Genomic DNA, 12,301 nt, shown 5'->3' with positions numbered 1-12,301 from the left:
CTACCGTCTTCTACAAAATTACTTTATTAACAAGAACATACTTCACAAGTAGCTTCTATACAGAGGTAGTTCACCACAAAGTAAATGGGTGACCCATCTGGCAGCTTAACTCATGAAATAAAATAGTGCTTTCCGTGTAAAATATGAAGTAAAAGCATTTTTAAAGCCACATGACTAAACAACTCTCTGCAAAGTGGACAGACAGACCTACATAGAACTCAGAACATTCATTTGCTACAGAGAAGCAGTGGAATACAGCAGTAACAAGCCCAAACCAGAACATGAAACATTCCCCATGTAAATGTTTATTTTAGGAGGTAAGGAAGGCTAAGCTTTATTTGTATGCTAAACACTATCAAAAGTACTAGCCACATTAAGTGAACTGATACAAGGTTTTGAATAACTGGCTTGTGAAGGCTTTGACATCTGCAGAGGGAATGCATAATCTGTGGGTTGCTCTGGTAATTTACCTGCCAATTACCCTCTTCTGTAGGGGATTTTGGCTTTTAGGGCTGCAGTTTGGGCAAACACACAAAGCTTAAAATGAAACAGGGATAAAGGAGGCATTAACTACCAAATTAGTGAACTGCTGCACGTGAACCTATACTTGTCAGAAGGAAAGGAAGAAAAGCTTGAAGCACTGCACATAATAAGTTCTTTTACTGAGCAACTCTGAACTGGGGAGACTGGAGATCAAGACATTGGCCACTGTCACTCCTGCAGCTACTCAATACTCTCACATAGCTTAGGGATTTGTTTTTTCTTACCATCGAGGAAGGTTAACATGATGAAAGTTCTACTGAAGGCACTGCATCTTCAGTAAACAAAGTAATAACCTGCTTCTCACTAGGGCTACAAACTACACCTGAAAAAAGAAGAGTGTTAAAAACCACTTAGATTACTAAGAATATTTACCCAAAGTTGAAAATTGGATTAAAATAATAAGACAGAAGAAAACCAACGTCAGCAAAACCAGTATAATGTAGTCTGGGGTGACATGGCAGTGTAAGAGACTGTATGGAAACTTCAGTTCTCTGCCCAAACCCAAAGGGCCAGATTTGCTACTAGCGGTACACTTGAAAGCATTGATGCAAACCACGGGCGTGGCTTGCATTAAGACCTCAGTTCGACCGAGACTGGGTCCCCAGCTTTCCACTGCTGCAGCTTGCGCTTAACAGAGAGCGCCAGGCTCGGAGAGCCGACACCTTCCCTTCCCGGCCTGAGTGAGAGAATGCAGCGCTCACAGGCAGCCCCAGGCTCTTCCAGGCCCCTCTAGCCGGGGAGAGGGGAGCAGGAGCTCTCTCTGCCAGGCATCGCTACAAACCACACACTCTCCTTCCGCGGGGAACCCGCACCGCAGCCCCTACCCCGCGGCGGGACGGGCCGGGCCGCTTGGGGGAACCCCCAGGGGCTCGCCTGGACACCGAACCCAAATTTCAGCCCAGTTTTACAGCCAGCCGCTCCTGCCCGCCAGACCCCCGCCTCACAGAGGGAAGGACGGGGGCAGAGGGCAGCGCTGGTGCCCCGGCCGCCCCGAGCCGGGCAGGCCGAGCTGAGGGGCAGAGCTGAGGGAGCCGCCGCCAGCCCCGCTCGCTTTGTATTTTTGAACCGCGCTGCAGCCCCCCGCGCTCCGCCCAATCAGATCGGTCGCAGCCCCCCACGGCCAATGGCAGCGGCCCCCGCGGTTTTTTAAACCGTCCCTCTCCCCCAATCGCCGCCCAGCGCCCTCCGCCCAGCCCCGCCCCCCCGCTCTCCTCGCCCCAACCGGTTCCAACGGGTATAAGCGCCAACGACCCCCTCGCGCTCGACCTAGCCCGGGAGTAGCTCGGCCGCTGACGTCAGAGCGGCAGGCAGCCAATCCCATCCAGTCTCCGCGCCAAGGGGCGGAGCTTCGGGCAGTTTGAACGTGCGCGGCAGCCAATGGGCTGTGGCGGGGGGCGGGCTCTCGGGCGCCGCGGGTCGGGTTGCTGTGGCGGGCAGTGCCGCGGAAAACAAGAGGCGGTAAGAGCGCGGCCGGGCACCATTCGGCAGCAGCACCCGAGGGAGCAGCGCCCGCGCCGCCCGCTCCGCCCAGCCAGGCAAGGCCCGGTCCGCAGGGCGGCAGCGCTCCGGTGGGACCAAGGGAGCGCGGGGGGGGGAGCGGACACCAGCGGCGGTCCCGGGTGCAGAGACAGAGAGGGGCTTCCGCGCCTGGCGGGCGGCACGCCCGGGGCTGAGGGGAGGATTCCTGGCGGGCGGTGGCGGCTCCGGCCCCGGCGGGGCGGGCTGGGGCGCGGACGGCGGGGCCGGGCGGGCTGCCCGCCGCAGCCGCCGCGGGGGGCGGGGAGAGGCGGCCGGCGGGGAAGGGGCCGCGGGCCCGCGGGGGGCGCGGGCAGAGGGGCCGCGGCGGGGGCGGGGCCGGGCGCGCTGGGGCGGGAAGGCGGCGGCGGGCGGGAGGCGGGAGCGGCCTGAGGGGCGGCCCCGCCTCACGCCGCCTCCCCACACGCCGCCGCCCGCAGGGACCCGCGCCGACCTCGCCATGGGCAAAGGCGACCCCAATAAGCCGCGGGGCAAGATGTCCTCGTACGCCTACTTCGTGCAGACGTGCCGCGAGGAGCACAAGAAGAAGCACCCGGACTCGTCCGTCAACTTCGCAGAGTTCTCGCGGAAGTGCTCGGAGCGGTGGAAGGTGAGCGGGGCCGAGCCGAGCCGTGCTGAGCCCTTGGCGGGCCAGCCCCCGCCCCTGCTGCGGGCTGCTGGGAAAAGATCCCTGGGAGCAGCTGCTGCTTAGGCGTTAGTGGGTCAGTAGCTGCTTTATCTCATCCAGCCTCTTCTTTCCCCTCCGTGTGCCCACAGACAATGTCAAGCAAGGAAAAAGGAAAGTTTGAAGAAATGGCTAAAGGAGACAAAGCTCGCTATGACAGGGAGATGAAAAACTATGTTCCTCCCAAAGGCGAGAAGAAGGGAAAGAAAAAGGACCCCAATGCTCCTAAAAGACCACCGTGAGTGTTTCTATGACTCCCTTCCCCCACAGAAAAAAGTATTCCAATAGCTTGATACTTAACTTTATTCACTGTCTCTCGATGTAGATCTGCGTTCTTCCTTTTCTGTTCTGAGCACCGTCCGAAAATCAAAAACGACCATCCTGGCTTGTCCATTGGAGATACAGCAAAGAAATTAGGTGAAATGTGGTCTGAGCAGTCGGCCAAAGATAAACTGCCATATGAACAGAAGGCTGCAAAGCTAAAGGAGAAGTATGAAAAGGTACAGTAAAAGTAATACAACAAATTTAAAGTTGTGGAGCTCACTGTAAATATATGACTTGTGTCTTGCACCCACACCATAAGGGGCTTATAACCCTTAATGCTTTCTGTCAGCCTTTAGAAGACACGGAAAGTTTGGCAGGGCAGGTGTCTGGAACCCTTACAGTGAGACTGGATGTGGGTTTGCATGTCTAGAGATTTTACCAGCAAGATGCCTTACTACCAGAAAACAGGTCACCTGCTTGCTAAAATAAATGTAGTCAGACTCCAAAGCACCATGGTCATAAAATTCTTAAAACTGTCTGCATTGCATGTTCTTTTGTTTAGATTTAAGCATGAAAGTCCCAAGGTGGAAATTCTGCTGTTTTGCATGCACTGTATCTGACCTGTGCAGTACAGTAGCATTGAAATACCAAAGCAGTGCAGATTTATCTGCAGTGTTCTAGTGCTAGCAACTTAAAAGCATTTTTCTTGCAGGACATTGCAGCATATCGTGCCAAGAGCAAGAGTGATGCAGGAAAGAAGGGCCCAGGTAGGCCTGCAGGATCTAAGAAGAAAGCAGAACCAGAGGAGGAGGAAGAGGAGGAGGAGGAGGAAGAGGAAGAAGATGATGAGGATGAAGAATAAATGAATGTCCTGCTGTAAAGATTTGTGCTCGGGATCCAATATTTTGCTAAGAATGTGAACTCAAGTGCAGCTCATTGTTAGCTTCAGTATAAAAATCTGTACAGAATTGTGTATAGGTCATGTGGTTCTTTGTAGGGAGACTTCAATTTATAATGTAAGCAGTAGCCAAGGGCTGCTACAGTTCGGTATGGAAAAACAAAAGTTGTTGAATGTTTCTGCTGTTTCTGCATATTTAATGGTTTTATTGAAATTCAGTGACTGATAGCCAGGTGTTTCTTTTTAGCTAAGTAAAAGGTAGCTTAATAGCTGATCTTATGTTTTGTAGTATTTTGTTGCATTGTATTACTTTTTTAACAGTTTTGTAATAAAACGTTGTACATGATTCTATTTGTGTTCATGATGTTTCCGAGAGGCTGGGCACCCCCAGAATGCTGGAATCCTCTGTGGGAACATGCAGTGTTCCTGGGCTCTTGCTGTTACTGCAGAACTGGCAAATCCCTTAGGCATTGACTCCTGGAGCTTTTGCTGCCACTTCAACTCCTTGAACTGATTTCCTCTCCCACTGCCATTCCTTAAAACTGATGCTTTCCTTACAGTAGCCTTTGCCTGTGTTACCTTGTGGTGAAAAAAAAAATCTCTCAAGTACTGAAGTTCTGGATAATTACTCCTGGATTATCTTTCCCCAGGCTGCTGAAGCACAGGCCTTTGTTTTGCTTTAGGAGCTGATAACGAGTGAATGTTTGGAACTTTCTCTTCCAGAGCTCAGGGTCGCTGGCCTTGGCTGTAAGACAGATGTGGTTAGAGGCATGTCTTCCCAGATGTTGCTACTCCTTCCCTCTCCCCCTGGCTCTAGTATTACTGGCTTCTCATAAAATACACAGCTTGCAGAAGTGCATGAGAAATGTTGGAATGATTCCTGCATTTGTAAAGAACAAGTGCTCCTGATGCGTTCCTGTTCGTGGTTGTAACAGTGTCACCAGTTACGCTATTCCTTGGCTCTCACTTATTATTTTACTTCAATATATATAAAGGCTTAAATCTAGGTACCTAACAATATTTTCAACTGGGGAATTTGAGATCCTACAGCTAAACTAAATAGCTCAAGTTTAATTTGTTGAGCTAAATACCAGAAAATAACTTTTATTAGCCCTTAAAAAGCCCAGCCCTGAAATGTGTAATGTCTAAAACATTAAGTAATATGAAGGGTAAGCTTCCAAGATTTTGTTTAAAATGTGTCCCTCTTGCCCATTAGCTTATGAAGTAAGTTTGTGTCCCATCATTGTACTTTGTGTAAGATAAAAAGTGTTTTCAGGACTTTACTATGGTAAATGTCACTGAATAGGTTAAAGATAACAGCACTTTCTGAAACAAGAGGCTTGAGAAAAACAGTATATTCTTGTGAGCATGGAAATTAAGTAAATGTAAAGGCAATTCAAATCTTTTTATACTGGAGTAGGTGTTAATCTTTGAGAGCCTTAGAAGCCCAGAATTTCTTTGTCCTCCCTACCATGCCCCTGAGATATTTAAGTGCCATCAGAAGGATTAGCTGCTGTTTTACATGTTGGACCTGCCAGAGATAACTTGGCAGAGGTGAGATCAATAGCTCCATTTTTCAGGCTCAGATTTCCTGAAGCCACAGGCATAAACCAGAAGTGGGAGGCCGAACAGCACCTCCAGCGCTCAAGAACATTTTTTGCTATAGAATTTGCAGTCCTACAGCACCTGTATTCTTAACTAAAAAAATCTATCTAGAGGCAATTCCCTGTTACAGTGTGTATCCAAGAGCATGCTGATCTTGTTACCACATCTGTTCAGACTTCCCACATCCTCTCACTTCCAACATTCTCTCCCTGGGCAGAACAGTGATGCTTCATGGAATCTTTCTGATAAGATTATTTAAATTTTTTGCAGTGGAGGGGTAAAGTCAGAGTACATTGACTAATTTGATTTTTTGAAATGTTTCGGGTTTTTTTTAAAATTGAAACAAAATATAACCCTTCAGGTGTCCTTACAACTTGCACACCAAAAACTCTGCACCAGGCTGATCTATCAACTGAGAATGTTGCTATGACTAAAGATAATGGACATTAAAAAAACCAAAAAAAGATATTTTGTCCTTTTTGCAAGAAGGATGTTCAATATAAGGCAAATGGAAAAGAGTACATGAAAATTAGTGCTTTCAAATTAAGCTTCAAAAAGTATGATGTGTCAGGTCAGGGATTTCATATAATGCCCATTTGTGAGCACTTGCTGAAAGGAATAATAAGTAATCAAAGTTTAAGGGGAATGTTCAGTAAAGATAAGGCCATAGAAGAAAAGCTAAATTAGTTTTTCACATCACTGCTCAATACGGACAAACTTAGGAAATAACTCACTGGAGGTGAACTGGGAGATCTAAAACCAAAAGTAAAAGGCATGCCCAAAATGGTTTGCAGGCACTGGGAAGAGCTCTCACATTGCACTAGACATTCAGCATAAAGATCCCACACAGTAAAGCAGACCAAAAGTCCACCAAAAATCAGTCTGAGGTGGATAAAGAGGAAGAATGAGAGAATAACAAATGTAGGAAAGCAGTTTTAGAAAGTTCAAGTTATTTCTAAACCAGAAAGCCAAAAACACCCCGCACATCAACAGGCCAGACACAGCAACATGTGGCAAAGCAAAAAAAGAGCATCAGAGCAACATGAGAAAACAGACTAACAACTTTCAAACACATCTGTCACGTCTGATCTTAAACCAGCAACCAAGCCCCACGCAGCCACTCGCTCCCCAAACAGTGGGATGGGGGAGAGAATTGGAATGGTAAAGGTAAACTCATGCCTTGAGATAGAAGCAGCTTCATAATTGAAGTAAAATAATAATAAATGAATAAATTATACTAAAAAGGAAAATAACAAAAAGATTTAAAAATGCAGATGAAGTGATGCAAATGAAAAACAAGCAAATAATGCCCAGCCAGTTTCCAAAGAGTGTCCTTCAGCCAGCTTTCACCCCAGTTATATGCTGACTCTTATGGCATTGAATTTCTGTTTGGGCAGTGGTGGGGGTCACCTGTCCCAGCTGTGTCTCCTTGCAGCTCCTTGTGCACCCCTGGCCTCCTGGCTGCCAGGGCAGCATGAGAAGCTGAGAAGTCCTTGGCTAAGTGTAAACACTGCTCAGTGACAATGAAATCAACATTACCCTCCCCCTAAATCCAATACACAGCACTGTACCAGCTACTGGGAAGGAAATTAACTCATCCAAAGCCTGTGCATCCACAGAACCAAGAGGGCTGCCAGGCTGTCCCAGGGACAATGCATGCTCAAGATACAGTAGGAATGCCTGGAAGAAAACTTTTTAACCTTGTAGAGGGGTTTCAGGCAGTTTTCATGACAAAAATTTTTAATGGAAGAGGCATGGTGAAGCATCTGTCTCAAATCCAAGTGTAAAAGAACTTGAAACAAACTGACAGGACAGATGGTATTCATCCAAGAGTTCTGAGGAAATTCAAGTGATGAAATGGCTGAACTTTGAACCGTACTTTATATTTTTTTTCATTTAAAACTGTCTTAAGTGCTAGATGAATGGAAGGTCACAAACAAAACACTAATTTTTAGAAAACATTCAGTGGAGATGCAGAGAGCTTTTGACCAGGGTTGTCCACATGACAAGTTGGTAGGAGCCACAGTACAGCTGAGAGCTGCTGGACAAATGGCTAAATAGAACTTGTGATTTCACAAGGGGAAATCATGTTCCATAGAGCTGTAAATATTCTTTGAAGAAATCTGCAAACCTTGAGGTAAAGCAGATCAGGTAGGTTTGATCTACTTGAGCTTTTCTGGTCTACTTCTCATAAAAGAAGTAAAATCACCATGGAAGATCTTGCATGAATAACAAGAGCTAACAGTGAAGATGTGCAAGGCCAGCCTGCAGCCTGAAGTGACAGAGCAGTAAAACCAGCACGTGAAATTGTATTACATGTTAATATGTGCTCCCCTATCACATGGGAAGGGGGAAAAGCAGGCCTAACATTCAAGTTTTGGGTAATATGGGGTAATATTACATTAGTCTGGAGGAGATGCTGGAGCTGTAACAGATAACTCTGTGAAGACATAAAGAATGTTTGCTAGAAAAGCAAACAGCATGTTAGGCATTATCAGCTAAAAGAGTTACAAACAAAACAGCTAAAAGAGTTACAAACATATTCAGTATTGCCTTATCATTTCCCTAGAGGAATTGAAGGTTTCCTTTTTCTTAGGTCATAGAAGAACAAAGCCTATTTACAAAGCTGGTCTTATTTTTCCAAAGCTAAACCTATGGTCTGGAAAATTACAAATATGCATGTGTGTGTGTCCTGATTAGAACAGCTACAGACCTGGTAACTGCATAGATTCAGTATATATAGGCTTTAAAACTCCTAGAACACTAATTAAGTTGCAAATGATTGTGGAGAGAAAATCAGAAAAAGAATGAAATAGGAGTTTTACCTTTGATTAGCCAATGATGTGTTGAACTTTTTCATAACAGTTTATCATAGGCATCTGGTCTATAACACTGGTATACATAATCTAGTATATATTGTTCAGTCATGGATTATTTGCTGTGCTAGTGATGGTTGCTGATCCCACTTCACTTGCCTTAGCATAGATTTTTCTGTTTGCTTTCTCATTGTGCCTTCTATTTCTTTACACATCCTGAAATACCTAAGTGTTTGGCCAGCAGGCTCTGCATTTCCACAAATTGCTGGGCCTCTTGTTTGAGCTGCATCACCACCCATCTGCTTTGCTGAGATCCTATTTGAATCCAGTGTCAAGAATCCCATAACAGAGCCCAGATGCTGAGCTCCCTGCTGCATTCTCCAATGCACACAGCCCCTCAGGGATGCATGAAATCTCCTAACTGTGGAATAACATAAGATTCAGATCCACCTGATTAAAAAAATTACTCCCTACACAAATTCCTCAAATTACATAATTGTCACAGGGCAGCACCAAATAGTTAGTGAACCTGTACATTGCTCTGATTATCCTGCCATCCTGAAACCAACTATTTCCCTTAGCCTCAATGTTGGAGAGGCTCATGATATTCCAGGACTGAATATGAAGTCAACCACCAGAAAGGTAGCAGATCCAGTGTTCCACCTGTAAGTTGTATGGCTATTGTCAGAATTTCCTGGCCCAAACATCCAATGGTAAAGTTTGTACCCATAAATTATTTCTTCAGCAGAGCTGGAGGGATGGTTGTATGGACAAGACCACAACATTCTGAAGGCCCTTTGAAAAATGAGTAGTTATTGATGTTATTGTCAGTGCTGCTACCTTGAAAGCAGCTCCTGGCTGGCTGAACTCTGCACTGACCCAGCACTGACTGCCCCTTCAGGAACTAGGGCTTTTAACAAGCCTTCAAAATTCACCTATATCGGCTGATTTGTCAGGAGAGGAGTGCACTGCAGAGCCAGCATGCCTCTTCAGAAACATTAAAACTTTTTGCATAAATCAGATGACACATGACTAAAGTCTGCCTAGACTGAAGCAGCAGTTAGAGGAATTCAGTACTAATAAATAGAAATGTCATCTCTAGTCAGAAAGTGTTTGAGTTATATAATGCCAGAAAGCAAAGACAAGGTCATACAAGTATCCTTGCAGCATCCTTTCACTCTGCCCTGCACTCTTTGACCACACTGATCCTTCTGACCTCTGAGTGAGATAGGCTGCTGTGCTACCTGGACTTTTGATCTGATCTTGCATGTGCTTAATGTTTTAATGTTACATTCAGTTCTTATCCGAATTCAAAATATTTTTCAGCTTGCCCACGATAATTCTGGAACATAGACCATAAACCATTTCTCTTATACTGACTTGGAAGATAACGGGATAATGTTACAGAAAAAAACCACCCAGGAGTGTTTCTTATCTCCAGCTGGAAATGGCCCGTTCAATATCACTTTCTCCTCAAAAGCTTTAGTATCAATGGCAACCAGACCCCACTCTGCTACAGGGTTACACAATTGCTTTCCTCAGCAACACCCCACACCATCTTACCTTCCCTCCCAGATGGCAGGACAGACAGCTTTCCTTCCCACTGCCAGGTTGATCAGCTGTATCTCCAGAGATTCCTTGGCATCTTCAGGACAGGCAGGACTTCAGTGCATTCCTCAGGGCAATCAAAAGAGCAGCATGAATAGCAGCACTTCCAGCACTGGCCATGCTTTTTCTCTTTTTCTCAGCTTTTCCCAAATCTCTGCTTCTTATGAACTCACAAGAATCTTCCAGAAAGCTTCTACTTTCATCCAGTCCTACTTTTCTTCCGCAGTTTCCGCCGTCTGAGAAATAAAAACACAAAAACCGCATTTGTAGTAGCCGTGTGTTTGGTAATTGTGAGGGCTCTGGCAAGGTGCTGCAGCCATCCCCCAGGCTCAGGCTGGCAAAGCTTGCATTGCCAGGCAGGGTTTGGGGTCTCCTGTGCAGAATGACACAGAGGGACAGAAGACATTGTACCCAAAGACCAACTCCTGTCTAATCTCAGGGCTTCTAGAAAGATACTGCCCTACATTATTTTCCTGGGGAAATCCTCCCACAAATTTCAAGGGGAAAGGCTTTATTTTGATTCCTATTTCCACCTTAGTGCCTTCACATGGTTCAGAAAGACCATTGCAAGCTGTGCTTCTTCATCTGAAGGCTGTGGTTTAACAGCAGTCTGGGCATGCTGCCTTCTTAGTTGACACACACTGCCACCAGCAGCCCTTTCCAGGGAAGTAAAATATCATCTCTCCCTTCATTTTCCCTTTGCCAGGGACATTCAGCCAGAAGGCTGCTATTGCCATCACACTCATCTCAGGCACTTGTTTGGTTTTTATTATGAGTTAGAGTTATGCTGCATCCCCCACCTTTCTGTTTCTTTTTTTTTTTTTTTTTTATGTGCAGGAGGCATTACTCTTGCAAATGAAACATCATTTGAATGTTAGATCACTGGAGGCAGATCTGTTTTCACACTGAACAATTGCATTCACGAGAGCTGCTGGACACACCCAGCCCTCAGCCCTGCTTTAGCTGCTCTCCACATCAGAGAGGACACTGTTCATGTCCCTAAAACAATCATGTTTCTTTGATTAGTAAGAAAAAGTAAGGCTCTAACATGCAAACAAACCTTTTCATCTTGGTGTTCCAGCAGCTCTAACTCCTCCTTAAAGACTTGGACGCTTGTCACCTTCATTGACCTGTTGACTGAAGGAACATGCATTTTCCATCAGTCAGTTCAGACCCATCAGCCAGCACAGATCACTGCTTGGCTGGAGAGGCTCCATCCACACTGATCAGAAAAGCCACAGAGCAGTGCAAGGAGGTAACAATCCCAAGGGCTGTGCAGACACCTTAGTTTTAATATCACCAGGCCCCCCGTTATGTGGTCATGGAACACTTCATTAGTTCCTCCATATAAAGAATGGTTTAGATTGTTAAGATTTTAAAAACCAAAGGCAACTGAGCATTACCTGGGTTACCGGGATATAAAATCCACATGAGCTCTTGTTCCTGCTTTCCCACAGCAGCTCCTGCAGCCGAGGGTGACGCGGGGGACAGCTCACAGCCCCGCACACACCTGGGGCACCAGTGACCGAGGCTCCCGTGACAGGAGGGCCAAACTGCTTTCAGACTTCAGGGTCACTCACAGTTCATGCTTTGGGTTTTATTCAAAACCCAAGGGAGCCAAAACCACCTGCATTGTTTTTGACAGCCTATCACTTTTTCTAACAAGATTCGTTCTATGTAGAGAGTCCTTTTGTATATTGCCAGCCAAGCCACACAATTTACAGATCCAGCACTGCGGTTCAGAGGAGTCTTGCAGGGTTGGACAGCCAGAGGACCAAGTGCTGGCAACCACTTCTGATGTTCCCTGAAAGTACTTATTACCCTGGAAGATAGCCACTGACACTTCTCAGATTATTCTCATCAAAGTAAGCAGGGTAGGATTTCAGAACACAGCAAGAGCTAGCATTCTCATGCCTTTCACGGGAATGAGAACAACCAGAAATAGAAACATTTCCAATTTGTTCTCCCCTATTTCTTTACACCTATTACAGCTGATGGATCTAAACTCACCAGCAAAAAACATGCAATAAATGCTTTTACAGAAACAAAGTTTGTGTTTAAAAGTGTAGATAATTTCTTCTTCATGTTCTTAAGCTCTCCTTATTACTTTGCCTCCATAGATTCTTGCATAATTTGATGTTTTTTAAAGTAAAAGGAAAATTGTGCTTTATATACAGCAAAAATCTACCAAAGCATCTTTTGTGTTTTTTACAGGCAGCGGTATGTTTTGCTTTTTCTTGCAAGAAGGCTCACAGATCAAGAGCATAAAATTTTAACATCTCTGGCATGCTATAATAGATCTCAAGTTTCTTGATGTAGTTTTAGAGCAGTAAGTTGATAAGTTTTGGCTTTAGGGACTGCAGTTTG

At 45.6% G+C, this 12,301-nt stretch overlaps 1 protein-coding gene across 1 annotated transcript; it reads left to right on the top strand.

Annotated features, from left to right (window-relative positions):
• The first annotated feature begins 1,853 nt into the window (after window positions 1–1,853).
• HMGB2 (high mobility group box 2) lies at window positions 1,854–4,251 on the top strand. The gene is made up of 5 exons (XM_059470375.1): window positions 1,854–2,078; window positions 2,499–2,668; window positions 2,836–2,981; window positions 3,069–3,243; window positions 3,720–4,251. The coding sequence occupies exons 2-5, from the start codon at window positions 2,519–2,521 to the stop codon at window positions 3,867–3,869; spliced, it is 621 nt and encodes a 206-aa protein (XP_059326358.1). The 5' UTR covers window positions 1,854–2,078; window positions 2,499–2,518; the 3' UTR covers window positions 3,870–4,251.
• The last annotated feature ends 8,050 nt before the right edge of the window (window positions 4,252–12,301 follow it).

This window comes from Ammospiza nelsoni, chromosome 4 (genome assembly GCF_027579445.1).
Source record: "Ammospiza nelsoni isolate bAmmNel1 chromosome 4, bAmmNel1.pri, whole genome shotgun sequence".
In the NCBI taxonomy this organism is placed as follows: Eukaryota; Metazoa; Chordata; class Aves; order Passeriformes; family Passerellidae; genus Ammospiza; species Ammospiza nelsoni.
This window is presented reverse-complemented; position numbering and strand designations above follow the sequence as displayed.